General features: G+C 38.5%; 1 protein-coding gene and 1 long non-coding RNA gene across 3 annotated transcripts in view; one reads left to right on the top strand and one right to left on the bottom strand.

Moving 5' to 3' along the window:
* Nucleotides 1–27,261, top strand: part of LOC140104832 (uncharacterized) — a 119,700-nt gene that overhangs the window by 3,980 nt on the left and 88,459 nt on the right. The window lies entirely within an intron of this gene.
* Nucleotides 1,514–27,261, bottom strand: part of C10H1orf21 (chromosome 10 C1orf21 homolog) — a 74,293-nt gene continuing 48,545 nt past the window's right edge. For both annotated transcript variants that reach the window (XM_072128563.1, XM_072128564.1), the window contains exons 3-6: nt 23,980–24,074; nt 14,141–14,217; nt 13,937–13,997; nt 1,514–12,397 (exon numbers count right to left, since the gene is read on the bottom strand). In XM_072128563.1, coding sequence (XP_071984664.1) covers nt 12,359–12,397; nt 13,937–13,997; nt 14,141–14,217; nt 23,980–24,074 — 272 coding nt within the window. In that variant the 3' untranslated portion in view covers nt 1,514–12,358. The remainder of the gene's footprint in view (nt 12,398–13,936; nt 13,998–14,140; nt 14,218–23,979; nt 24,075–27,261) is intronic.

Here is a 27,261-nt window from a genome sequence, read left to right as displayed (position 1 = left end):
AGCTTTGCCCACCCGACATGTTTCGCCCAACAGGCGTCATCAGGGGTTAGGGGCTGACTGCAGCGTGACCATGTGAGTTCCAAGTATATATAAACTATCCCTCAATTGTCATCACCCTGCGCCACCAGATGGATTGAAAATTAGCCAATGGGACTCCGTTTTATATTACCTAAAGTCTACGGATCCTTTAAGGTTAGAAGGTATAGGTGGATGTGATCCGTGAGGCATACCTTGCGCCGGATGTTGTTATTGTTCGGGGGGTCGCAAGGTGATGACGTCTGTTTTCACGTCAGACACGATGCGACCGGCCCTACTGAGTGACCCGCGCATGCGCAGTGCAATCAAGTGATCACCGAGGGACCAAAAGGGGGGGCGCATGCGCACACTATTCTACTTCCCCCGCTGGAGATTAAGTAATGGCGCGTGCGTCAAAATATATTTGGCGCACGCGCATACTGTCCTGCGACTTCGATTCAGGACCAAGTCATAGCGCATGCGTATTAGGGTCCCTAAGATTCTTTTCGTTGAGACACAAAGCGACGCTCCAGATTATATGACATTATGCAATGTACAGTCAGGAACGCAGGTAAGTTCGATCGATGGTATATATTAAAGTATGTTGTATGGGAAAATCAATAGTCCACTTATTCAAAGGGACCATCTATATTATCCAAATGATAATGATATATGAGGAATTATTTAGAATAAATGGTACTTTGCGTGTCGCATATTAGACATACGTAGGGTATCAAGGTGACTTGATGTGTCGCATATTTGGGCATACGTAAGGTATCCAGGTGACGTTCAGGTGATCCTAAAAGGATATATATCAGTACTTGTTTAAAAGAGTTTATAACTCATATATAGGATTTATTGAGGCAAGATCATATATACAGGGATGATTGTCTGTTCTTAAATTGCAATTAGTACAGAATTTTCATGTAAGGTGCACCATATAAATCTTGGCTGGTTTCTTCTGGGGGTAACTAGTCACAGTATATAAATTTGCGGTAGTTATTGACAATAAAGGAGGCTTCACAGGAAAGATGAAAACGAAAAACCCTCGTTTAGACCCTTTTGAAATTAATTAACAGTGTGCATACCCCATCCACCTGTGGCCTGATACCAAAAGGGTCAGTAAATCTACCCCCTTGAGGGTTTTGAACTGTGTAGAAGAAAAAAAGGAAGGCACACAAATTATCTAAAGATTAAATTTTACAACAAGAAAGGTGGTAGAATGTATTCCCTAGCCAAGTAAAGGCTTATAGGAACTGAACTAGGGCTTCCAAATCTCTACCCCTACCATGGTGATGTCTAGACGTTACAGCACACTAAAAGTTTAAAAAATTGAGACTATTGGTATAATTTTTTTAGAACACAGAACACAATATATAATTAACATAAACACAAAGATTGTCAATTATTGATGAAATCAAAGACTGTCCTATGCTTTACATTGAGGATTACAGGTACACAACTGCATTGGAAGGAGCCAGAAATAAAGCGCAAAGTATAGGCTTGAAGAAATTTTATTTTAATGAACCCCTTTAAAACAATATGGAGGACCAGTTACATTCGCTTTATAAAAGCAAAACAATTAAGTTTTGTAATGAGATTTTTCATAAGCATTAACATTTTCATACAATAACATTTTATATGCTGTAATCTCATTTGTCCATGTTAGTAAAAATCTAATAAATCAAGTATCACAGTGCAGTTTTACAATACATATTGTACAATCTACATATGGAGGAAGAGAAGAATACAAAATCTTACAAGAATAGATTTCATTGTGAACTCAAGAGATTATAGAAACGGAAGGTTTATGATTGTAGTATATTTTACCTTTCACAGTGTTGTGAAGTGGGCATGAAGTATTAACAATAAAGAGTTTGTATTACATAATATATATTTCAGTTTCATCTCTATGTACAGGCTATTTGTAGTTCTGCCCACACTCTACTGGTTTACGTCTCTGTTGAAAATGTAGATTCATGTAGGTTATTTGATCCTGAAATGATGGGGGGAGGGCATATACTGCAATTGGTTTAATAGGTAGAAAGATGAACCATAGGGAGCCCTTTAAGGACAGGAGATTGTATAAACAGAGGTGCATTAGGACAAGTACAACACAGCCTGAGCGATATCCTTTACAGGCGGTCCCCTAATTAAGAACACCTGGCTTACAGACGAGCCCTAGTTACAAACGGACCTCTGGATGTTGGTAATTTACTGTACTTTAGCCTCAGGCTACAATAAACAGCTATAACAGTTATCAAAGGTGTCTGCAATTAAGCTTTATTGTTAATCCTTATGACAATCCAACATTTTTAATATCCAATTGTCACAGACAAAAAAATTTTTTCCGGAGTTGCAATGATAAAATATACAGTTCCAACTTATATACAAATTTAACTTAAGAACAAACCTACAGAACCTATCTTGTACTGGGGACTGCCTGTATCAGTCTGCTTTTTGTAGTTTAGCTGTCTATATCAGTATATGGACACCCTGGAGTAAAATAGGACTGGTGCAGTGCTTAAAATACGCTTAATACTGTAAAAGGTTTGTTAGCAAAACAGAATATTTGGCATTGAGGCATAGAGTATATCAGATGTATACTAAATAATATCAAGGTGATTTTGTCACATTTTGGCTGTTTGCTTGTTAAACCAATCTTATTTGGCAATATAAAATGTAAGTAAATAATGATTCGGTAATAATAATTGGTCATGTGACTGAACCCCTCTTGCAATGTCTATGGAGTATTGAATGAGGGTTGGGTTAGTTCAGTAACCAAATCAGCCCTCTTCTTTCTATGTCAACAGTGACAGGCACAAAGACACCTGGTTTAGCCAAGTCTGACAAGTCTGCACCAATGTCACAGACATTAGAAGAGAGGTGAAGGAAGAATTGGAACTCAACTAAAGGTGGAGGTGCTGCTACCACAAAAAAAACAGGCACTGGAAAGTGGTCACTTTATTTTCCTGGATAAACCCTTTAAAGGGGATGTCTTATTTAACCCCTTAACGCTCTGCGCGTAGCTCTAAAGCGCAGAGGTATAGGGAATGTATGAAGAGGGCTCACAGGCTGAGTCCTCTTCATACAAGGGTGGCAGTTGTTGCATATTGCAGCAAACCCCCACCGCTAATAACCGCAGTCAGTGCTTGCACGGATTGCGGCTATTAACCCTTTAATTGTAGCCGTCGGCATTTAAAAGGCGATCGGTTGCCATGGTAGCCTCGGGTCTTCGTTTGAGGCATTCATTTCAATGAGCCAGTGGCTCATTGAAATGAATGAGCTGCAAAAATGCCATATATTGCAATACAGAAGTATTGCAGTATATGGTAGGAACGATCTGACCATCTAGGGTTAAAGTACCCTAAATGGTCTAAGAATTAGTGAAAAAAAAAAAATTTAAAAAATAAAAAAAAATTAATAAAATATAAAAAATTCGAATCACCCCCCTTTCGCTAGAACTGATATAAAACATAATAAACAGTAAAAATCACAGACACATTAGGTATCGCCGCGTCCAAAAATGCCCGATCTATCAAAATATAAAAACGGTTACAGCCGGCGGTGACCTCCGAGATGGGAAATGACGACCAAATGTCCGAAATGCGACTTTTACACCTTTTTACATCACATAAAAAATGATCAAAATGTCGCACAGACCTCAAAATGCAATGCAAACGTCGGCTCATGTCACAAAAAATGACCCCTCACACATCTCCGTGCACCAAAGTATGAAAAAGTTATTAGCGTCAGAAGATGGCAAAAAAATTTTTTTTCTTTTTTGTACACATTCGTTTAATGTTTGAAAATGTATTAAAACACAATAAAACCTGTATAAATTTGGTATCATCGCGATCGCACCGAACCAAAGAATAAAGCTGAGGTGTTATTTTGACAGCACAGTCAAAGTTGTAAAAAATGGGCCCACAAGAACGTGACTTTTTTTTTTTTTTTCAATTTTTCCACATTTGGAATTTTTTTTCAGCTTCGCAGTACACCGCATGTTAAAATAAATAACATTTCGGGAAAGTAAAATTTGTTACGCACAAAATAAGCCCTCACACAGGTCTGTACACGTAAAAATGAAAAAGTTATGGATTTTTGAAGGTGGAGAGTGAGAAATGAGCCGAAAAACCCTGCGTCCTTAAGGGGTTAAGCAAATAATTAATATTGCTTAAATAATAATAAAGTTATACAATTTTCCAATATACTTTCTGTATTGATTCCTCTGTTTTCTAGATCTCTGCTTGCTGTCCTTCTATAGGAAACGTCTTTGTTTACTTCCTGTGAATAAAATGGCCTAAAATCATATGATCTACACAGGTGCACACAGCTCGTTAGAGGCACAGTCAACACTAGTGTATTATAATGAGTCATGCACCTGTGTGACTTCGTATGGCCTTGGACTGTTTTATCCACAGGAATTAAACAATAAAGACAGCAAGCAGAGATCTAGGAAACCATGAGAAACTGATGCAGAAATTGTATAACTTTTTATTACACAATTATCAATAACTATTTCTTGAAAGTGGACAACTCCTTTAAGCCTTGCTGTCTTTTCTGAAGAAACCTTGTGAAGAGCCTGATTATATTCTCATTTCTTTGTACAGCAATGTGGGGATCTGTTACATTTGCATCTATTTGACTATCAGGGAAGATTCACAGACATACAAGATTTACAAAGTTGATTTGATTAAGCCTGAATGCTGCTTGAAGCAGTGACTGTGTTTCCTCTGTACAGGGAAGTGACTTCACATCCATTTATCATGTGTGCAGTTCAGTCCTAATAAGTGAATAGGGCTGCAAAAGCAATCATAGCCCAAGTACAATATACGTACAGTACTGTACTAGCTGAGTCATGCAGTCTCTTTACACCGCAAATCCCAGTATACCACATTGAAGGGAACCTATCATCAAAGTGGTCATTTTTCAATTGTCATTTTCATAGGTAACTGCTGCAGTATTCAAGTAGAAGCTTTCTGCAGCAGTGACTCATCACAGAATTTATTGGCGCACCAGCATTCATGTGACACAAAAGGGGGGGGGGAGGGGACGTCGGACGATCCGACTGACTCAGACTAAGCGCGGGAGCAAGATATCCGGCGCACGCTCATAGTGAATCGCGGCACAATCCATGATCGTCGGACATTCTGGTTCGGGGATTGCAACGTGGATAGGTAAGTAAATGTGCCCCAATGTTCAGCTTTATATGGTGAAACTTCTTAAAGGTTCCCTTTAAATGGTTTTTAGAAGATGTTAAGAACCTCAGATGAACCCCACATAGATCCCTTTGAGTTATTTATTTAATTTAAAATACACAAAAATGGAAAAGCCACGTGTAGAGGACTAAGTACACCCCACAAAATAATAGCTTGTAGTGATCATTTTCTGGATGATCTTAGGACACAAGATATGTCCACTTTTCTCAAATGTGTCATGAGATTCTCTGAAAGTTGCAATTTTAGGCACACAATGGATGCTGTTCCTGTGCTAAATCATCTATTTTTGCCAGATTCTGGTGTTATATATATGATAAATCTCCCCCAATGTCCTAGAAGTCTTGTAGTTTAAGATGCAACTTTAAAAATGTAGCCCATTCTGCAATTCAGTTGTTGGTTTTCTTTTTAAATGAGAACAAGGACAATTATGTATAGATTGAACTTTTAATGTGCAAATTCACAATGGCACACTCAGAGGCAACTTGGGGGATTTTTTACTTTGAACATCATATTGGGTGAATTTGTTGGGACATCCACTCCTTAGAAAATCAAAGGCTTTCTTGCATGTTTATTCCTATGTGAATAATCTTTCTCACTGTAGAATGATGAACTTTAAAATAGATATAAGGACTAGTGCTTTTCAAACAGATTGTTGGTCAGCTCCATGTTGAGGTCATTCTTTCTTTCTTAGAGTTGTGTTTCAAGACAAAAAAACCTCCAAAACCTCTGCTGTTATAAAGGTGGTCACACTTGCTGCTGATCAATTAAAGGGTTTCTCTACAATTAGAGTTTATTTTTGGATATGGTCTGTTGATGGCCTCATCCTGGTACTGATGCAGGTGTCACCTCACTGAACTGGAGAATAGTACGTGTAACAGGCTTGCTACCTGAGCTCATTCTAAAAAAAAAAAAAAACCTCTGATCCCAGAAAATGCCTTAATGCAGCTTCACAGGCTGCCCCATTCAGCATAGAGTGGATCTTAATAACTGCACCAGTACCCATAAATAGGGACAAGTTTATTTTTGGTAACTATATTGTACATTGCATTTAAAGGAAATCTACCATCAAAATCAAGCATAATAAACCAGCGACACTTACTAATAGATCCAGGCACTGTAACTCTGATAATCTTCTTGTATTTGTTATCCATGACCTCCTTCCTTCTAAAATCGACTTTTATCATTATGTTAATGAGCTGAAGGGACCTGGTGGGTGTTTTCACAGCCCCTCAGTGCTATAGCTTCTCAGGCTATTACACTATGAATAGCAGATTTCTCTGACCCATTCACTTACTGCTGCTAGATGACACAGGCAGAGGGACGAGTGTAAATCTGCAGGACTGAGGGGCTCTGGTAACAACCCCAGAGTCCTTTAGGCTCGTTAGCATAATTTTAAAAGTTGGTTTTAGAAGACCGGAGGCCTTGAATAACAAATATAACAAGATTACCACAGTCACAGTGCCTGGATCTATCAGTGATTGTCACTTGTTTATCATACTCATTTTTGATGGTAGATTTCCTTTAACAGGCTTACACAATGTACAAAAGTTTTTTTTTTTTTATTTAGCTTGCTGAATATAGTTTCTATGATTGGCTGGGTGGTTTAATGCGTATGAATGTCACTACATCAGAGACCTTAAGCAAACATTGTTCTTTTGGTATAGGTTCAGCATAGTGAAGATTACAGAGTGATCCCGGTAGTGATTTAACACTTATTGTAACCTATGGTAAAAAATAGATTTACTGTTAAATAGGTCTTTCCATTGTATAGCATACATAATCAAAGATTTGGAAGTGTAATTGGAAAAATATAAAACATATGACAAAAATATTTTCTCTTATAGCCAAATGAAGAAGCTACATTTGTCCACAAAACCTATGTTACATTATACAATATATAATACATACATCTCAAACATTTGCATATTTCAAAACCCACATCATTGTAATTAGTATTCCTGGACAGCCACCTTCCACCTGGTTTCCATACATACATACATACATACATACATACATACATACATACATACATACATACATACATACATACATACATATGAAAGGATGCTGGAAATTTGATGAATTAAATTTGAGGTCAGTGACACCGACACTTTAAGACAACCATTCTTCATTAAAAGAGTATAGGAATCACAAACAATAACAAATGGAAAAAGTTATATATTTGCTTTAAATTGTAGCTGCCATTGCAGTAGTACAAGTGAAGATGAGTTATGTATATTACAGAAGATGTTCTTTCTCCAGATATCAGACTCCTCTCCTTTTCCCTGCACTGATCTATCATTCACAATTTACTTCAGCTTCAGCTGCGCAAAAGATTTTCTATAGAGTGGAGGGGAAGTAGGAGCTCCTGGACAGACTAGTGATGAGCTGACCCGAAGCTGCAATTTTCAGGTCCGTGTTGTTAACACCTGTGATCGGTGCCTTGATTGCGAGTGTTAACTTTTTTAAAAGCCACCATTTTCCAGAGGATCGTTGCTCCCTGTGATGTCATGGGGAAGAGTCGATCCTCTGGAAAATGCCAATGCACATGTGTCACCCTCATTTTAAGGCTAAACTTGGTCTTAACATGTCCGCTCATCCCTAGTAGACACACATACAATATGATGCTGCTGGATAGTTGGTGTTGGATTAAGCATAACAGTTTAAAGTACTGCTCTATTGAGGATTATCTACAGAGACATAGGGGGAAGAATAGAACAAAGTCATATTTTCTTTGTGTATAATAGCAGGTTTTCTGAGAACAACTGAAAATATAGACCCAACCAAAAGAGGGGAACAGTTGAAAAATCAGAATAAAGACTCAAGCCTGCACTTGTGACCCATCTGACATGGGAAATGATTGCCTGGGCACATTGGCACATTCTCGGTGTGATAGTGCATGCACCACACTGTGAAAATGCACAATAGAAACTAATGGGGCCATGAGTTAGCTGCTGCATGTGCACATTCATGTGTAAGAGGCCTAAGTTGTATATATGAAAACCAATATTTTTTTTTCTGGACATTATGACTGAAATTACAGCTATACTGTCACATTGTGATTTGGTCCTGATCAAATCAGAGTGGAAAATACTGTCACTTAATACAGTCTTCTTAGCAATTGCCAATACCATGAGTAATATTACACGTGACTGATGTCAATGTAAATGGGGGAATATTTTCAAAAGGGTAAGGTCTATTTTATATGAAACTCTAAAACTTCACATTATTCTCATAGGCATAGTTGTCAGACAATAGTGACAAGTATACAAGTCAAGACAGGACTGTAAATTTTCACATCACTAAAAGTTAAACTATTAGGAATAGATTACATCTGAGTATGATCTCTGGAATCACAATTTACTTCCTGCGAGACCATCATTTGAATTTTTAATATTGTGGGTGCAGGGATGTGGTGAACATTTTTCAACATTAACAAATTCTGTTCAGTTTGTAAAAAAAATAATCAAGCTACTCCCTCCCATACAGGCGTATTCCAGCCTGTATTGTGTGCTCCGAGGGAGGCTTCATGAGCTAACATATAATCTCCCTGTGTTTGGTTAAAAAAGCTCTAAAATGGAAAAATCTACTTCTTCACTTTCAGCTTCAGATCTTTGAAAATAATACTCATAGCATACTGCAGCCAGGGAGAGAGCAGAGAGAGTTAACTCTCACAGCTGTGTAACAAACGGGAGAGGAGAGGCCTGCCTTCAATCCTGAAGACAGATTTGCCATTTCTTTACAAATAAGCAGAATTTCTTAATGAAGTATATTAGAAAAAGTTCACAACTCTACCCCTCCTCCCAAAAATCATCTGAAATGACCATTACACTAAGTTTTTTTGTAAGAAAAAAACCCTACATTCAAAAACTTCTCTCCCAGATGATATCATACAGAGTAAATTACAGCTGTGTATGTATACCTAAGGCCTGAGGGTCAGAAGGATTAGGTTTTGGTACTAATTGGGAATGGATATGAATTAGAACATGATTTCCTCCATACATGTAGTAAACCATCGGATTAAGACTGATGTAAGTTTATTAAAGGGTCTGTTTTGCTACTACCATGTATCCTTTCATAGTCTTCACAGTATGGAGGATTAGTATCTGATCACAAGGGGGTCCAAATAGGACACAGGCGGAGATTTATCAGAAGTGTCTGAGAGCAGAACTGTTCTAGTTTCCCATGGGAACCAATCAGAATTCAGCTTTGATTTTTCAACAGCTGTTTCTAAAATGCAAGCTGAGCTTTGATTGGTTTCCATGAGCAACTAGAACAGATGACATCTGCATGTGGTATGTTTTTTTTTTTCTCAAATGTTGCTAGGCAACCAACTGGGCAGTGCGGAAAATAAATTCGAAAACCATCCAGTTTTTTTGTGGACATGACATATGGATGTAGAAAAAATAGATGCAGATAGGGACTGCACACAGCTATCACGTGTCTGCATTTTTTTGGGGACATGCCCTTCTGAACAAGCCTACAGCTATAAATGTGAAATATGCACAGAAACTGCTTCTAAACCGAGAGAGGTTGGAAATATCTATGTTAGTGAACTATTATGTAATGCAAATACATAATTATTGGGGAAAGAGTTTGGTATGAGAATTCACTGGGAAAAAAAAATTGCAAAACTATATGGGATCTGGTGTTTTACAACGTCACCTTAGGTTTTATAATTTAACGTATATTCAAGTAATGGTGGGAATGTGACTGCTGGGACCCCCATTAATCAAAGGAATAGGGGTTCAATGATAAATTTGCCCTTCATGTTATTGTTTTAAGCTATACATACAGTGGGTACAAAAAGTATTCAGAGCCCTCTTACTCTTTGTTTCATAGCAGCCAGTTGGTAAAAATGTTCTTTTTTGGCTCATTAATGTACACTCTGCGGCATACCCTGACAGAAAAAAAATGAAATACAGATACTTTTTCTAATTTATTAAACAAGAAAAACTGAAATATCACATGGTCATAAGTATTTAGACCCTCTGCTCAGCATTGAGTTGAAGCACATTTTGAGCTAATACGGCCACAAGTCTTATTGGCAATGATACAACAAGGTTTTGTACACTGGGGGATCCTCTGCTATTTTTTTTCTTGCATTTCCTCTCCAGTTCCTTGAGGTTGGATGGTGAATGTTGGTCGAAGTCATTTTCAAGTCTTTCCAGAGATGCTCAATTGGGTTTGGGTTAGGGCTCTGGTTGGGTCAGTCAGGAATGATGGTCAGAGTTGTTCTGAAACCACTGCTTTGTTATTTTAGATGTGTGCTTAGGGTCATTGTCTTGTTAGAAGGTGAACCTTAGGCGCAGTCTGAAGTCCAGAGCACTCTGGAAGAGGTTTTCATTAAGGATATCTCTGTTCTTGGCCGCCTTCAAATTTCCTTCAATTGAAACCAATTGTCCTGTCCCTGCAGCTGAAAAAAGCACAGCATGATGCTGCCACCACCATGTTTCACTGTTAGGATTGTATTTGACAGGTGATGAGCAGTGCCTGGTTTTCTTCAAACATACTACTCAGAATTAACATTAAAAAGTTCAATCTTTGTTTCATCAGACCAAAGACGTTTATTTCTCATAGTCTGGGAGTCCTTCATGTGTTTTTTTGGCAAGCTGCATGTGGGCTTTCATATGTCTTGCACTGAGGAGAGACTTCTTTTAGCACACTGTGCCATAAAGCCCCGACTGGTGGAGGGCTGCAGTATTAGTTGACTTTGTGGAACTTTCTCCCATCTCCCTACTGTATCTCTGGAGCTCAGCCACAGTGATCTTGGGGGTCTTCTTTACTTTGGTCACCAAGGTCAAGGAAGAGTTATGGTTGCCCCAAACCTCTCCTGTTTAAGGATTATGGAGGCCACTGTACTCAAAGGAACTTTGAGTGCTGCAGATCTGTGCCTTGCCACAATTCTGTCTCTGCGCTCCTTAAGCAGAGTCCCTTAGACCTGATAAGTCTCATCTGCTCTGACATGCACTGTGAGGTCTTATATATAATAATTAAACACAGCTGGACTAAAATGACGGAGTTGAACTATCTCAAGGAGGATGAGAAGGAAATGAACAGCAGGGTCTGAATACTTATGACCATGTAATATTTCAGTTTTTATTGTTTAAAAATTAGCAAAAATATCTACAGATCTGTTTTTTTTCTTTCAAGATGGGGAGCAGAGTATACATTAATGAGAAAAAAACTTTTTTGATCTTACCAATTGGCTGCAATGAAACAAAGCAAATATGTACTTCTATCTTGGGTTATGTAATAGTTTTTTTTAAGCTGGTCACCTCATGCCAGATATATCTGGAAATAGACACATCTGTAACTCTGGGAGCTCATCTGGGATGGAGCAGTTGCATATGCTGAACAGTTGCTCCATTAATAAAATCGTACAAGGAACCTACATGAGTGGAGAAGACTCTGTACATAAAGGAAATCTTAAGTTAACTTTTAGTGTTTTCTTATAACTTTAAGATTTTAGCAAATGAGCAGGCAACCAACATATAGTTCATGAGTTTTGCTGGAATGTTACACGTTTAGATATCAGTTCCTTATATATCATATATACGCGAGCAACATTCAAGGATAACTTCAGTACACAGCAAAAATGAAAATGCACAACCAACACAAAACATGTTTATTTTAGTAAAATAAAAAAATATATATATAAAAATGGGAAAAATAAACACTAATATGTGCAACAAACTGCAGACTGAATGTCACAAAATTGTAATGGGAGAAGACAGAATAGGCAGGTATCCCCCATACTGCTACCAAGTGAAGAATAACATCAGTTCTGCCACCTGTAATCTCTCGAGCAGTGCAGTGCCCTCTTATTGGTGTCTGGCCTAAAAGTATCTAAACAATAATCTGGAAGCATAAAAATCTCCTGCTACAGTATTTCAGCTTATGTTCAATTGTCAAGCGGCCATGTTAAGGAGAATTATAAGCGTAAAGATACAGTATTGTTGTCTTCATCAAAAGAACATTAGGTCAACAGATCACTTTAAAACATTGCATTTTGCTGCCATAGGATTTCAGATCTCCTTTCCATAGGTTGTTTGGTAGAAAATATCCAGTGGGTAGTACATAATAAAAGATATTTACACACTTTCTACAGGAGATAACACTCATGTTATGTCCTCCTCTTCTGAGCAATAGTCACGACCCTTGAAAACAAACATCAAGAAAACAGTTTCACATTATTATTATTTTTTTTTTTTTAAACTAACAGAGAAAATAAGGTTACCAATGATCTATCATTCCCCAAGGTGTCCTCCAGTGTCCTCCAGTTACTACATAAACTATTAATTTACAATGCAGCTATTTAATCATGTGGCATGTGTAATGGAGAAGCAATGGTAGTCTTTACCTGTGTGTGTATAGTTTATTTGCATATATTTTGGCCCACAACTTTTCCCTGTTAAGCACAACCCATTTGTCTTACTATTCGGAAAAGTGTCTGCTTTGTGTCACAAATTATGAAAGAATTCTGTCGCAAACACCTAGATAAATATGTGCCACTGATCTTAAGCGCACAAGGAGAACTGTGAATGTACACGAGTCCTGTGTCGGCTAAGTAATAGCAATATGGTGTGACTATTATGTTAATACAATTATTTAGTTTTAAATAAAATTTAAATTAACAAAGAAAAGAGAACTTGGCTCTCCTTTTAGGTCAAAAATTCTGGAGAATTTATTTAATCCAGAATAAACAAAAATTATTATTTTACAATGTTTCAGCCTTATAAATTCAGACCTTCATCAGGCATGGATTGCAAGGTATAATTGGAAATGGAGATGAGATGCGGTGCTATGACCGCTGGAGCGTAGGTGGAAAGGAGGAAAAGCGAGCACTCATCTCCCCAGCGGGAGAACCTGCTTTTCCTCTCCACCTGCGCTCCAGCGGTCATAGCACCGCATCTCATCTCCATTTACACTTATACCTTGATATCCTAGCCTTATGAAGGTCTGGATTTATAAGACCGAAACGTTGCAAAATAATAATTTTTGTTGGATTGCTATACTGTTTATTCTGGATTAAATAAATTCTCCTCAATTTTTGACCTAAAAGGAGAGCCAAGTTACCTCTTTTCTATAAATACGGTGTAGTAGCCTACTCGAAACATCAAGTGACATGTATTTTCTCCAATATAAATTGGCAAAGAGTCCTAACATTTCTGTTTTACCTTGACCACTTCAATGTATGGTACAAATCTAAATATACATTATGACATAGGAAGATGAACAATTATTTCCATTAAAAAAAATGGGAGGGACTGAGAAGGGTATAATCACCCAGAAAAATATACACATTGGAATAGCCTCTGTCTGTCCGTGCAGGCTGATCTGCATATCCCTAATGCATCTTCACCCCTATTGGTTTCTACTGCTATTATTGTCCCCACACCATATATTTTTGGTTTCAGAGATGTAGTGCCCCCTTTGTTGTTGTTGAGATTTGCAATATGTATGTTCCTGCATTGATAATTGTGATACAAGACAGTAGGTTGTTTTATTCTGAAATTGATCTGTTGTGAAAACTTTTAAAGGCTGTGGGAGAAATGCACCAAGACTGGCGTTTAAAGAAAAAAAAAAAAGTCAGTCTTCTTTGTCCCTGTCCCCCCCCACCCCATTTTCTTACATTGGAATATATAACAGCCAGCAACATTTACATCAAAACTGTAACATTACATTTTATTATTTACCTTTTCAATTTTTTCATCCAGCATTCTGAAAAACTCCTGCTGACTTTCAGAGATGTGTATACTAAAACCAAAATAAAAATACATTTTAACTAAAAATGTAAATGATGTTCTGAATAAACTCATGCACAAAGCTATGAAATCTATACGAACAATCTGCAAGGACAATTGGGCCTAAAAAAAGAAAAAAGATGAAATGTAGCTTACTTTATCCGATGGTGATGACCAGGTCCAGGAGCTTCAGTATTATTTCTAGGTCGAACGTTATGAGCGGCACTTTTCTCCTAAGATACAACAGATACAGTTGTACTGACAATTAATCAAGCCTAAGAATTTCAAGTATAAATTTGTTATCCTCTGCACATTAGAACAAAAATGTAATATTTTCCTGAATAAAGCAAAAAATGTATATGTGAATAACCTCCCACTAGTCAGTAATGTGCACACCAATAAATTCAAGATTACATTGCTGAAATAATCTGTGACAAATGTGTGTAAAATTGGGGCCCTAATTCATAAGGCAACTATCAAGAAATGCTATTTGCATGGTGGTGCATGTAATTCCCAGATACAATCATGGAAACACGGTTTACTTTAATAATAATATGGCAGTGCCGCCTTACCCAAGGGTATGGTCAGGCTAGGTGCACTACTGCCTTCTCTAAGGTTGTGAGTGACAGTGTGAACCGAACAAAAAAAAAGATGGCATTACATTAATTATATTATATCCATTCCCTTATATAAGAATATTATGGCTAAATGCAAATCTCGCTGTTGAAATAATCTATCACAACTGAAAATTGCAATACATTGGATGTCTGTTAAACGTCCTCCTCCACTCTGTTACTGGTAATGGCCCACATTTATCAAACACAGTTTCCTGTGAATTGTGCAGGGTGCGCCAGAGTCATGAACTGTGGCACACGTTGTAAAAGAATCTGTCTCTTCAATGCCCTGACACAGAGCACCCACTTTTTTTGTTGCACCTTTAACATAGGGGATGCTACACACTTCTGTCAGAGACTTCTTGATAAATGTCTGACTGTGCACCGTAATACCCCTTTCAGTGCAGAATTTTGTGTCACGTCGGGCAGGGGAGTTGCTAGAGTGGTAAAAGATCAGGGGCACGGGCTCCAATGCAAATGTAGCACACTTACAGTAATGCCCCCCTCCTGTACATAACCCCTTCACATGTGGTTGTGCCAATAACAACTTTACTGAGTGTATATACAGCTACAGAAAACACTGGAGAAATCCCCACTTGTTACATCCAGTGACTGCAGGTGACACATCCTCTATGTTCCCAATTAGGCCCAGCGTAACCCCATCTTACTTTACTTATTGTCCCTAAATCCCTGACAGTATTATCCTGGTGCTACTCCGAACACTCTCCCCAAATGCTGTAAGGCTGTGTTCACACGTTTGCCTTGCATTTAAACAATACAAGACACCAGGTGCCCATTACCAATTGCATGTGTTTCACTGGAAACACATATGACATCAAACCGAGGCCCGTCCTAGTGCCACTACCTCATGCATGTGATCATTAAATCATTGCAGGTCCTGTAGCCTTGCGGTAGTAATATTCTCCCGGAGGCTAGGGCCTGCAGGGGAAAGCAGTAATGCACACTTTCTCATCTTGGTCTGTGTCCCAGGACACAGATTGAGATGAGAGAGGGGAGAAATGCCCAGGCAGCAGGACAAATGTCTGGCACAAGCCCCGATCTTTTGACCTAGTGACGCCCCTGAATTCGCGTAAAGTGCAGGACTGCAGATGTGCAAAGTCAGACAAGAAAACAGCATCGCGGTTTTGACAAATCTAGGCCACTTATCCACTACTTATGTGGGCCATTACTTATCCACCACATGGCACCTGCCACACCTGCCAAATACAGTTCACATTTAAAGGTAGCACTTCCACCATCCTGGAGCACACGCAATCCTATACACACATGCAAATTACTACAATCAGTTATTATTCTTTTAGGTTGAAAACGACTAGGTCATCGGATTTAAACATGGTGTCCCCCAGATATTTAATAATCAAGATTATTTTATACCCAATTAAAAGGACACTTATTTCCCCTTATTGTACATACCTATACAAATTCTGTTGATCTGTTTGATAGTTTTATGTTATTGCTTATATTTTTACTGCCAGAAAGTAGATGCCTAGAAAATGCTTGAGAAAAACGTTTCTCAAAGAACATGAGTTCCAGGGTAATGACTTGACCTCCAGTACTAGATTTCTCATCTAACTTTAGGCAGCCACGGACAATATTCCAATAATTACCTCTAAGTCTCATTTTCTTTGATCTCAATGTCTTAAAGCTCTTTTCTTTACTTGCCCTCAATTAACCTTCATGGGTTTTTTTTATGTCTTCTCATCCTTTTCCTCGCTACTTTGGTAAGAACCACTATAGCTTCTCAGAAGCTGAAGTCCAGTAAAGATTACAGAGATCCTGTTCCTCTTAGGAATGACAAAGTGCTGAGATCCATTAAGAGTTTTCATATTTTAATGAAAATCAAAGCATTACCTTTCTTATAATGTCTGGCTGATGAGAGAAACCAGTTTACCCACATAAACTGAGTTTTCAGTTGCTGTTTGTTTGTTTGCCTTTCATTGGAAGCAAAGGAACCCCTTACCCACAGGGGAAAGACGGACAAAAACTAGAAATGTGAGCATAAAATTGAATCTTTATTAGTGACACATATACAAAGATAACATGCACACGAATGGTGCCAGCATGAAATGGCACTATATTGTGAGTACCAGTAAAATGCAATAAAATACCGAGTGGTGTGGCACAGAAAGAAAGCGGACCAACCCGGGCAATGTGGGGAAGAGGTAGTATACGAGGTATAGTAAGGTGAGGCTGGGCACAAATGGACATGGGGCCTCCTAATAAGGGAAAGTGATGGAACTCCACTGTCTGGGAGTTCCAGACATCCCGAGCCGAAACGCGCGTCAGGGACGCGGTCTTTCCCGGACAGTGGAGTTCCATTATTTTCCCTGACTAGGTAAGAGCTGCCACTTACTTTCTAATACTCGCCAAACATGATCAGTACCTACATAGGGTATAGGGTATTAAACAGATGGTCCATTTGTGCCCAGCCTCACCTTACTATACCTCGTATACTACCTCTTCTCCACATTGTCCGGGTTAGTCCGCTTTCTTTCTGTGCCACACCACTCGGTATTTTATTGCATTTTACTGGTACTCATGATACAGTGCCATTTCATGCTGGCACCGTTCGTGTATATGTGTCACTAATAAAGATTCAATTTTATGCTCACATTTCAAGTTTTTGTCCGTCTTTCCCCTGTGGGTAAGGGGTTCCTTTGCTTCCAATTTAGTTAATTTGGACAAAGCAACTAGGTGCGTAACTATATTGGGTGACCAAACAGAGGGCTTCATTTATGGCCCTGGCATACATATAGCGATTGTTTCAATCCTGCCAAAAAAAAAACACTATCTGCATCCAGCCTGCTTATTAATTTGTTTGCCTTTCAGTCTGAAGTTTTTGTCTTTAACCCCTTAGTGACCAAGCTCATTTGTGCCTTGATGACCAAGGCCTATTTTTCAAAACCAGCATATGTCACTTTATCCAGTTATAACTATAGAACGCTTTAACTTACCCAAGTGCTTTTGAGTTGGTTTTTACGTTACATTTTGTACTTCAAATCAGTGGGAAATTTTGTTTGATACATTTTACATTAATTTATGAAAAAATGTGAATTTGGTAAACATTTAAAAAAAGAAAATTAGCTATTTCCAAACTTCAAAATGTTTTTGAACTGGTTTTCAAACTGATAGTCTTACTACCCAAATTACTTACTAACTAACAATTACCATATCTCAGCTTTGTGTTGGCGTCAGTTTAGAAGTGTCCTTTTGTTTTATTAAGACGCTAGAAAGATCACAAATCGATCAGCATTCTCTCAAATTTTCAAAATTTTTTTTTTTTAGAATCAATTATTTTAGGGACAGTTTCATTTCTATAGGGGTTTTGGAAGTTCTGTTAATAGAAACCCTGCACATATCACCGCATTCTATTAACTTCACCCCGCAAACTATTCAAAGCAGCAGGTAGGAAGCTTGTTAACCCTTTATGTATGTTACCGAAATTCAAACAAAATGAAGGTTTAATTTAGAATTCACCAATATTTATCATTGATGCAATCATTTAGCTGCAAAATTTACCCACATAAACTGAATAAAAGTAGAAAATGCATCTAGGAATATATTGTGCAGTTTTTTCAACACCCCATTTGTGGATCTAACCGACTGTGAGGGCACATGGTGGGCATGAAAGGGAAAGAGCACCATTGAGCTTTTGTAGGACAGAATAGTTTTCAGGTGCCATGATGTGTTTGTAGAGCCCTCGAGGACACATCACACATGGCATGATCACATGTTGAGATAAGATTGCCTTTACTTTGCATTTAGTTAACATGTTGGAAACACAATGGGGCAGATTTACTTACCCGGTCCGTTCGCGATCCAGTGGCGCGTTCTCTGCGCTGGATTCGGGTCCAGCTGGTATTCACTAAGGTAGTTCCTCCACCGTCCACCAAGTGGCGCTGCTGTGCTGAAGTTCCCCGGAGGCGCGCTGGAATGCCCTGAAATTCACCGGCCAATACCTAGTGAAGTTAAGTGTAATTTTCGCAACACATTTTTTTGTTTTAAATGCGGTGGTTTTTCCGAATCCGTCGGGTTTTCGTTCGGCCACGCCCCCCGATTTCCGTTGCGTGCATGCCAGCGCCGATGCGCCACAATCCGATCGCGTGCGCCAAAATCCCGGGGCAATTCAGGGAAAATCGACGCAAATCGGAAATATTTGGGTAACACGACGGGAAAACGCGAATCGGGCCCTTAGTAAATGACCCCCAATGTAACCAAAATATGTGATCACGAGTGTAGCCTTTGGATTGCATTTCCAAACGTACACAATCCTTTATCCCAGAGAATTTGTAAACTTTATCATGTGGTATTGGGGGCATTTTAACCCATTGTCCCTGATGGGCTTTTTCCATTTTACTTTCTGTTTATCGCTCTCTACTTTCAAAAATCAATAACTTTTTTATTTTTCTGTTTACAGAGCTGTGTGAGGAGTTATTTTCTGAGTTACAAATTGTACTTCCTAGTGAAGGTATTTTATATTCCATTCCTTGTACTTGGAATTGGAAATACAATTCAAAATGCTGTCAAATTGACAAGAAACCGCATTTGCGCTATTTTCTTCTGGGCTCTGTTTTTACACCTTTCACTGTACATTCCAAATGGCATCTCTATTATATTTTTTGGTTTGGTTCGGTCACAGGGATACCAAATTTATACAGGTTTTATTAGGTGTTAATAGATTTTCCCAAAAATTAAAAACATGTACCAAAAAAATTATTACCTTTACCGTATTCTGACTTAAATAACTTTTTCATAATTAGGAGTAATGATTTGGCAAAGGTGTCCTCTTTACCGGGACAAGCTGGCGTTTTCATTGCTACCATTTTGGGGACTGAGCGACGTTTAGATCACTTTTCATTATGTTTTTCTATGGGTTGTAAAACGGCAAAAAAGTTTTGATTCTGACATTTGAATGCATTTTTCCGTTACAGAGTTTACCGCCAGGAATAACTGGTTTTATATCTTTTATAGATTAGAAAGGGATGTGGTGGTACCTAACTAGCATTTTTTTTTAACTTTTTTAAAATTACTTTTATATGTGTAAGGGGCTTTTGGAACATTTTTATGAATTTTATTTTTAATATTTATAAATCTTTTATTTTTGTTTTTTAACATTTTTTTATTTTTACATTACTAGTGATCATGTGATCACTAGTTCATACTAATGCACTGCAAAAACAATGTATTGCAGCGCATTAGAATTTTCAGCCTATGCATCTGCACACCAGGGGCTGGATCGAGCAGGCAGATGCCGAAGGCAGAACCGGAGGCCGTCATTAGGTCCCCAGCTGATATGCACTGAAGACGGCACCATGCAATCGCATCAGAGTGCTGGGAGGAGGAGGGAGCCCCCTCCGCAGGTACATTGACCACGGGGTCAAAGGGGTTAACAGCCGAATCGGACTCTACTGTTAGAGCAGGGTTTCGGCTGTCATATGAGGGGCACTGCTCCTCCCTGCATGGGGGCCCCACGAAAAACCTGTCGGCCGAGCCTAAGGCCCCTTAAAAATCCGTAGAGAAATCCGTATGGGCGGTCACTAAAGGGTTAAATCAGTTGTTCACTTTCAACAAATAATGTTTTGTGTATCAATTTCTTACAGTTTTCTAGATGTCTGCTTGCTGTCCTGCTATAGAAAGCTTCTATGTTTGTTTCCAGGGGCTAGAAATCTGTCCTTGAACATGTGATAGAGATGCAGGTGCATCAGCCACTGGTATCAGACATCTCTCATTACTCTCTGTGATAACGGCTTGTGTACCTGTGTGACATCACATGATCATGGACAGATTTCTATCCACTGGAAGTAAACATAGAAGCTTTCTATAGAAAAACAGGTGAAAACCGTGAGGAATTAATACAGAAAGTATATTGGCAAATTGTATAACTTTTCATTACACAGACCAATTTCAATTATTTGCTGAAAGTGGACAACTCCTTTAGCAAGTGAAGTGCAGCTCAATTGGGTAGAGATAAGGTGATTGACATGGCCATTCAATAACATGCCAGCTCTTGGCTTTCAAAGGCATAACTAGACACACGTAGTCCCTATTGAGAATTTTGAATTGGGGACCCATAAACCTTAACACCTTCTACCACCCCATCCCGCATATTACACATACTCACAGCATCATACTCTTATACCAGCTTCCCCTGATTTATGAAATGTCCAGCAGCCTCCATTATTCATGAACTGTCCAACAGCAGCCTCCCCTCACAAAAGAAATGTCCGGCAGCATCCCCTCCCTGTCTGTGCACTCTTCCTGCAACAACTGTATCTGCTGATCATTGCAGCCTGGGACTAAAGAAAAGTATCCAGAGAGGATCACCAGAGGTCAGTGGGCAGAGGGGTCTATATGTAACTAGGAGTTGTCTGTAAGTCGGGTGTCCATAAGTTGCCCTTATCCCTAAATAGTTCCATAACTTTCCATAGCTGCAATATTACAAAATCAGTTTGTAAACCCATATGCAACTCACCTGATGTGAGTCCAGTGGTATTAATGGAGTCCTGCATATTACATTTTTCTTGCATTTCCCTGCCTCCTTGTTCTTCATTGACAGGTCTCACTGCTAGGACATGCTACTGTGTGGAACTAGTACTTGGGCACTGTCTGCCAATATTCAACTACATACATATAAGGGTTAGAAAAGCTGTGTCAAATGTTTTATACAGTGCCTTATTGGAACATTGAGAGGGAGCTCTGTTACCTCATTGAGCACTTCAGGTTGTGTGACCAGGGATGTATCTGATTACATAAAATCCATGCATCCAAAGAGGTGTGGGGATGAGTATAAGTTAATGTAGGCATGGTGTGATTCCATGTGTTCAAACTCTAACCCATTATGTATCTGAAAATGTAACTGGGTAAAATGACCCAAGCAGGACATGCCCGCTCTAATGCCAGGCAATCAACATAAAGTTGATTTTGTGGCGATGCGATGGAAACAAATTTTAGCTAAAAGAAGGGTGGAATTTAGTTAATATGACTTGAGTATAAGCCTAGTATATAGCCTGCCAGCTCATGACCCTAGTATATACCCAGAAGCCCCTACTCCCCATTATATAGCCTATGGTGATAGAGGAAGACAAAAGTCTAAATGAACCTTGATGCCCAATGCTGCGCAATTTTATATATGTACTTATACTTGATATATACAGAGCTCCCATAGTGTGTATATTCTTACAGTGCAGATGCAGCAGGCTTACGCATGCGCAGTAGAACTCTTCGGATGCAGAGATGAAAGATATTAGGAACAACACGCATGAAGACCATGAGTACCATATATACTCTAGTATAAGCCGACCCGAGTATAAGCCAACACAAAAAATTAGAAAACCTATTGACTCGAGTATAAGCCTGCATTTTTCACAGCCTCTCCAGCCCCCTGCCTCCCATTCTATGGCTTTCCAGCCTCTGACCCCCAGTATACAGCCAGGACCTGCCCCCCCCCAGTATATAGCCAGCCAAACCCTGCCCTCACTATTCAATCAGCTCCTGCCCCCGAGTATACAGGCTGCCAGTCCCTGCCCTTAGTATATAGCCAGCAGCTCCTGCCGCCCCCCTCCCCCCAGTATATGGCCTGCCAGCTTATCCCACCAGTATATAGCCGGACAGCCCATGCCCCGACCATGCTAAGATTATTAAAAAAAAACCTTAACACTGTAACTTACCTTTTGGAAAGGTGAGTACTGTGTTAATTGTTTTAATAGACTTGAGTATAAGCCGAGTTAGGATTTTTGTGCTGAAAAACTCCGCTTAACTTATGAAGAAAACTGGGTTTTATTAAACGCTATAATTGCGATAAATAGTCTTGACTACAACCTTTGAAGTCTTCCCACAGAAACTGAGTTTGATTAATGAGTAAGACTACTGTTATATGAGATCCTTATTGGGAAGCATAATGGTTCAAAGGTACATCATTGTAAGTCAGAAGGGCTACATTTACATTATTGCATACAATATATGTATGAGGCTCGAGGATATATCAGTTCAACCATTATCCAATTTTTCCCATTTTTAATGTGTTATTTTTAATTGCCATTTGTTTTATAAATTAAATGTGTTTTTACTGATATTTCGTCTTACAGTTGTGGTGCATAAGGACATAGGTGGGATACACTTGGAAGTGGTGCTCTGGATAACATTATTTATTTAGTGCCTTTACATTTTCTCTTGCGATATCCAATAAATCTGAGCACACTATCTAAGAGTATTATCTTTTAAGGGGAGACAGTGGTTATGCCTTTACATTAAAATATTGATTTCAAGAAGTCAAATAAAATCCCACTTCGTCATTGGCAGCCATCTCCGGTTGCACACTAGTACAGGGGATGCGGTCAGTTCCTCATAGGACTATTCTGACTACTCAGAATAGATTGATATGCGGCTAAATGCTGGAAATCTCCCTAATCGATTCCCCTGAATCATGTCTGTAGTACCGGCCGATGTTTAGCTGTCTCAGGCAATAAAATAGGACAACCCCTCTAAGCCTTTTCAATGTCAACTTTAGCAATAATGACCACATTCCAAAGAGGCAGTTTACAGAAAAAAGTTAATTGAAAGGTTACTTCCCTAATTTGTACTTTAATCCAGGAGCAACCTACGTTATGTACTTTGCTCTGCCCAATTATATTTGTTAAAAGACAAAAAGAATAAATTCATATTCAAATAAATAATATGCATTTGTTAAGGATATTACACTGGTCTCCGACGCCATTTTACATACTGTCAGACATTTTAAAGATTCAGCATTCATTTCATATAACTTTGTGTAGTGATAACTAAAGTAGGGTGGGGTTCGTCCCTGAGCACAGCACACAAAGGCTTAGAGCTCGCTAGCACCACCTAGAGGAAGGTATCCAGGTGAACACCTGGGAAGTTTCAGTATTTGCATACAGCCAATAGTATTAGACTCCTTTGTGTGAAGTTACCAAATAGGGTTACATTTCCTGGGTGAGGACACCCAATTATATTGCTGCTTTTCTATTTACACGCCTTATATAAAGTGCCTTATAGTTTTCTATAAATGTTTCAGTCCCACAATAAACGCATCAGTCTTGTTGTGCGCTAACTTTCTGCAAGGACAGGTTTGTCTTTTCTTTTAAGTTACTCAAGACTCCAGCGCTGGAAACAGACTCCTATAATTCGTAACTCACCTTTGCAATGTGGACGAGGATAGTTAAAGCCTCGTGAATCCAAAGACCCTTATGGTCATTCTCTCTGATACATTGTCACAACCCTAGTCTATAGAATGTTTAGATCATATTCAATTATATTAACATATTTACCATCTGATCTGTTCACATATTCTATCATATAATCAGTAACATGTCTGCAGACACACATGCAGCAGTAAAGGCTTACCAAATTTTCTTGGTTCTTTTGAACAATTTTCTGCTCTTCCTCTTCCCCATTTTTCATGTACTTGACTTCTTCAACTGGTTTGATCCTGTATTCATCTATTAAGAAAAAAATATATACAATTGTGAGGGACAGCAATATCTACAAACTAAACATTTTATGTAAATTGTTGGGCAGTTCTGTAAAATACTTTTTTTTTGTATTTCTGAAATAAGACTGCTTGCTCAGTTCTTAATGATTTACAATAAAAAGTTAAAGGATACCTAAAGCACATATAACAAAGTAGTATAATCTATTGAAAACTTTTTTTATACCTTAATCATAAAAATTGTATTAAGAAAGATTAACACAAAAACACATTCATTCAGATGACATCTCTCTCCGCATTCACATGCTTCCAAATTCCAAATTGCTTGGTACTTTTCTCACCCATATCTCTTATTGGGAGGAGGAGTTGGCATACACATTGGATGGTCATCCTAACCTGCTACAAATGGTACATTTAAACAATTTACATCAAAAGTGTGTAGTGTCCTACACAGGGGTTTACACAACAAATATTGGACGATATGGCTCCAAACACAGTACCAAATATTTTGTGAACACAGATAATAATGCTATAAATTATACATATAAATAATGTTGCCATGCCAAACCGTTGGGTTTGGCATGGCAACATTATTTATATGTATAATTTATAGCATTTATATGGAAATATGGAGGGCAGGATTCTCTTTGTATTGAAAAGCCAAGTAAATAAGATATCCACAACAGCGTACAGTACAGAAATGCATAAACGGTACATTTTTTAAAAAATTGGGAGCGAGCATATTGGCGGACCCATCCCATTGTATGGCCATCTCGCAGAGGTATCACAGCTAGTGGTTGGAGGTAGATGTAGAGAAGTCGCCCAGTATATTTCTCTTACACAAGACTCCTAAATGTAATGTGAACAGCCTAACCTGTAGACATATACAGATTATAGTTCTAGTACTTGGGTAGCCTATATTACGCTTTATGTATGTATACTGGCTTAGGCGTGGGCCTAAAGAGCCTTTATGTTTTGCAGCAGTCAAGCTTATTGATCTATTGGGTACATAATAATAATAATAATAATAATAATAATAATATTAATCTTAACAAGAATATTTTGGGACTGTTGATATTAATGAGTTATTAACGTTAATGAGTAACCGTCATTTCAGATGATTTTTGATAGTGTGTGTGGGAAAGTTGTGAACATATTGTGAACATGTTTCTAATATCTTTCATAAGAAATTCAGCTTAGTTTGAAAAGAAACAGGCAGCAACATACCCATTAATTACATTGTTACTTCTACTTCTAATTAGCTTGATTTCTTTTACAAACTAAGCAGATTTTTTTTTTTTTTAAATGAAGCATATTAGAAACATGTTTACCACATCCCCCACACACACAATATTAAAAGTTATTTCCAATGAGGGTTACTCTTTAGCTACCCACGCTGTCTGAGTCTATGTACTTCTATAGTCATAATTATCTGTACTTGTGTGATAATGCCATTTATGTAATAAGACGCAGTTCATTTATCAGGAACATAGCCCACAGTACAACATATACCTGCAGCCCCATTAGCTGTGCTTCCCTGATATAAACATACTAGGGCAGATTTATAAAAAGTGTCCTGCAGTAAGACAGTGCAGAGTTAGACTAGACCGTCTTAATCTGCACCAGATTCATGAAAGTGTCTGATGAAGGATGATAAATCTGTCCTATAATATATTATCAGTCTCTGGCCTGAAATTGCACATTGACTATCATGTATGTTGGCTGACATGGACAACTTACAAAATGTGTGCACTAACATAATGCCCCAATACTTGGGTCATCAATGAAGGGACCATCCTTTTTGGGTGGATGGGGGGAGGTTATGTCTATTAAAATAAAGACCCTTTCAGCAGAACAGGATGCAGTATTTGTAAGAAAGAAGTCATTCTTCCAGCACAACTCTGTGATATGTGGAAATGAATCAATTTTATTGAGGTGTATAAAAATAGGACAGAAGGAGTCATCCAACCTACGTGTCTCAGCTCCTGGCCTTCCTCATGACCATGATTTAACGCCAGGAGCTGAAAAGCCCATGTCGGATGATTGCCTCCTGTAGATAGATGGTAACTTGTTCACTTATTCTAATGTTTTAGCTCCCAGAAGTGTAGCTTTCATATCAGACATAGATCAAGATTGCTAAATTTGACTATCACTCTAAGTGAGGGTAAAGAGAATTAGGGAGATTTATTAAAAATATAGCAAGTAAAACAGTGCAAATTTAGACAACACGGCTATATGCAGTGCCAATTTTTTTGACTGTCTGTTAATACTTTGCACCATCTATTAGTTGGTGTAATTTACAGCAAAAAAAAAGTAGTGCCAAAAATTTTGCACATTTGCATAAACTATAGGGCACAGTCTTTTCCTGCGAGACTATGCATAGTCATACTAGTTGAAAAAGTTTCTAAAACCCTTGATAAATGTGGCACTGGGCATTTTAGGCCCAAATTTCAACAGCTGTGTCACACAAAGATAAATCGATCATAATACATCTTTTACAGAGCTTCTTTTTGTCAAGCTTCACTTTTTTTCTTAGGTCTTATAGCTATAAGCAGGTTTCAATGGCTTACTGTAATACATAAGCAAGTACCCTTATTGTCCTGGTCCAGTGCATCTATATATAGAAAAATTATATAGAAAATAGGCTTTTACTAGTTTTCCTATATGGAGACTACCAACTACACCAAGCATTATAACCTGTTTGCAGTATGTTGAAAAGAAATGCACAGTGTATACATAGTTGTATTATTTCTGTCCATTATGCCCTTTCCAAGATATTCCTAGTTTAATCTGTATACTAATGAGGCAGTTGGTTCCATGGCCAGCGCTTGCACCCTGCTTACCTGGGCAAGTGCTGCGGCCCCATAAGGGCCCACAGCACACACTGGCAACACATTTGTCGCCAATGTTATTGAAAGAAGGGCCTCACTCACAGTGCTGGCACGGCTGACGGGGCGGTGACGCATGTGGACCCTCACATAATGTAACTGAATAACAATTTGCCCTACAGCTTTAGTTAGCTTTCTTTGACTTTTGTACTCATGAACTCAGATAGCCAGAGGTTCTTGTAATTTAATTCCTGTAGGGGCACAGCCTACATGAAATATTGTTTTTAATCATAAACTCAATATTTGCTGAAATGGTTTGATTGGACTATTGGAACATGAACATTCAAAGGCCATGAAACATCGATTTAC

The sequence above is a fragment of the Engystomops pustulosus genome, chromosome 10 (assembly GCF_040894005.1).
Source record: "Engystomops pustulosus chromosome 10, aEngPut4.maternal, whole genome shotgun sequence".
In the NCBI taxonomy this organism is placed as follows: domain Eukaryota; kingdom Metazoa; phylum Chordata; class Amphibia; order Anura; family Leptodactylidae; genus Engystomops; species Engystomops pustulosus.
The sequence above is the reverse complement of the archived record's forward strand: the minus strand, read 5'-3'. Positions and strand labels throughout refer to the sequence as shown.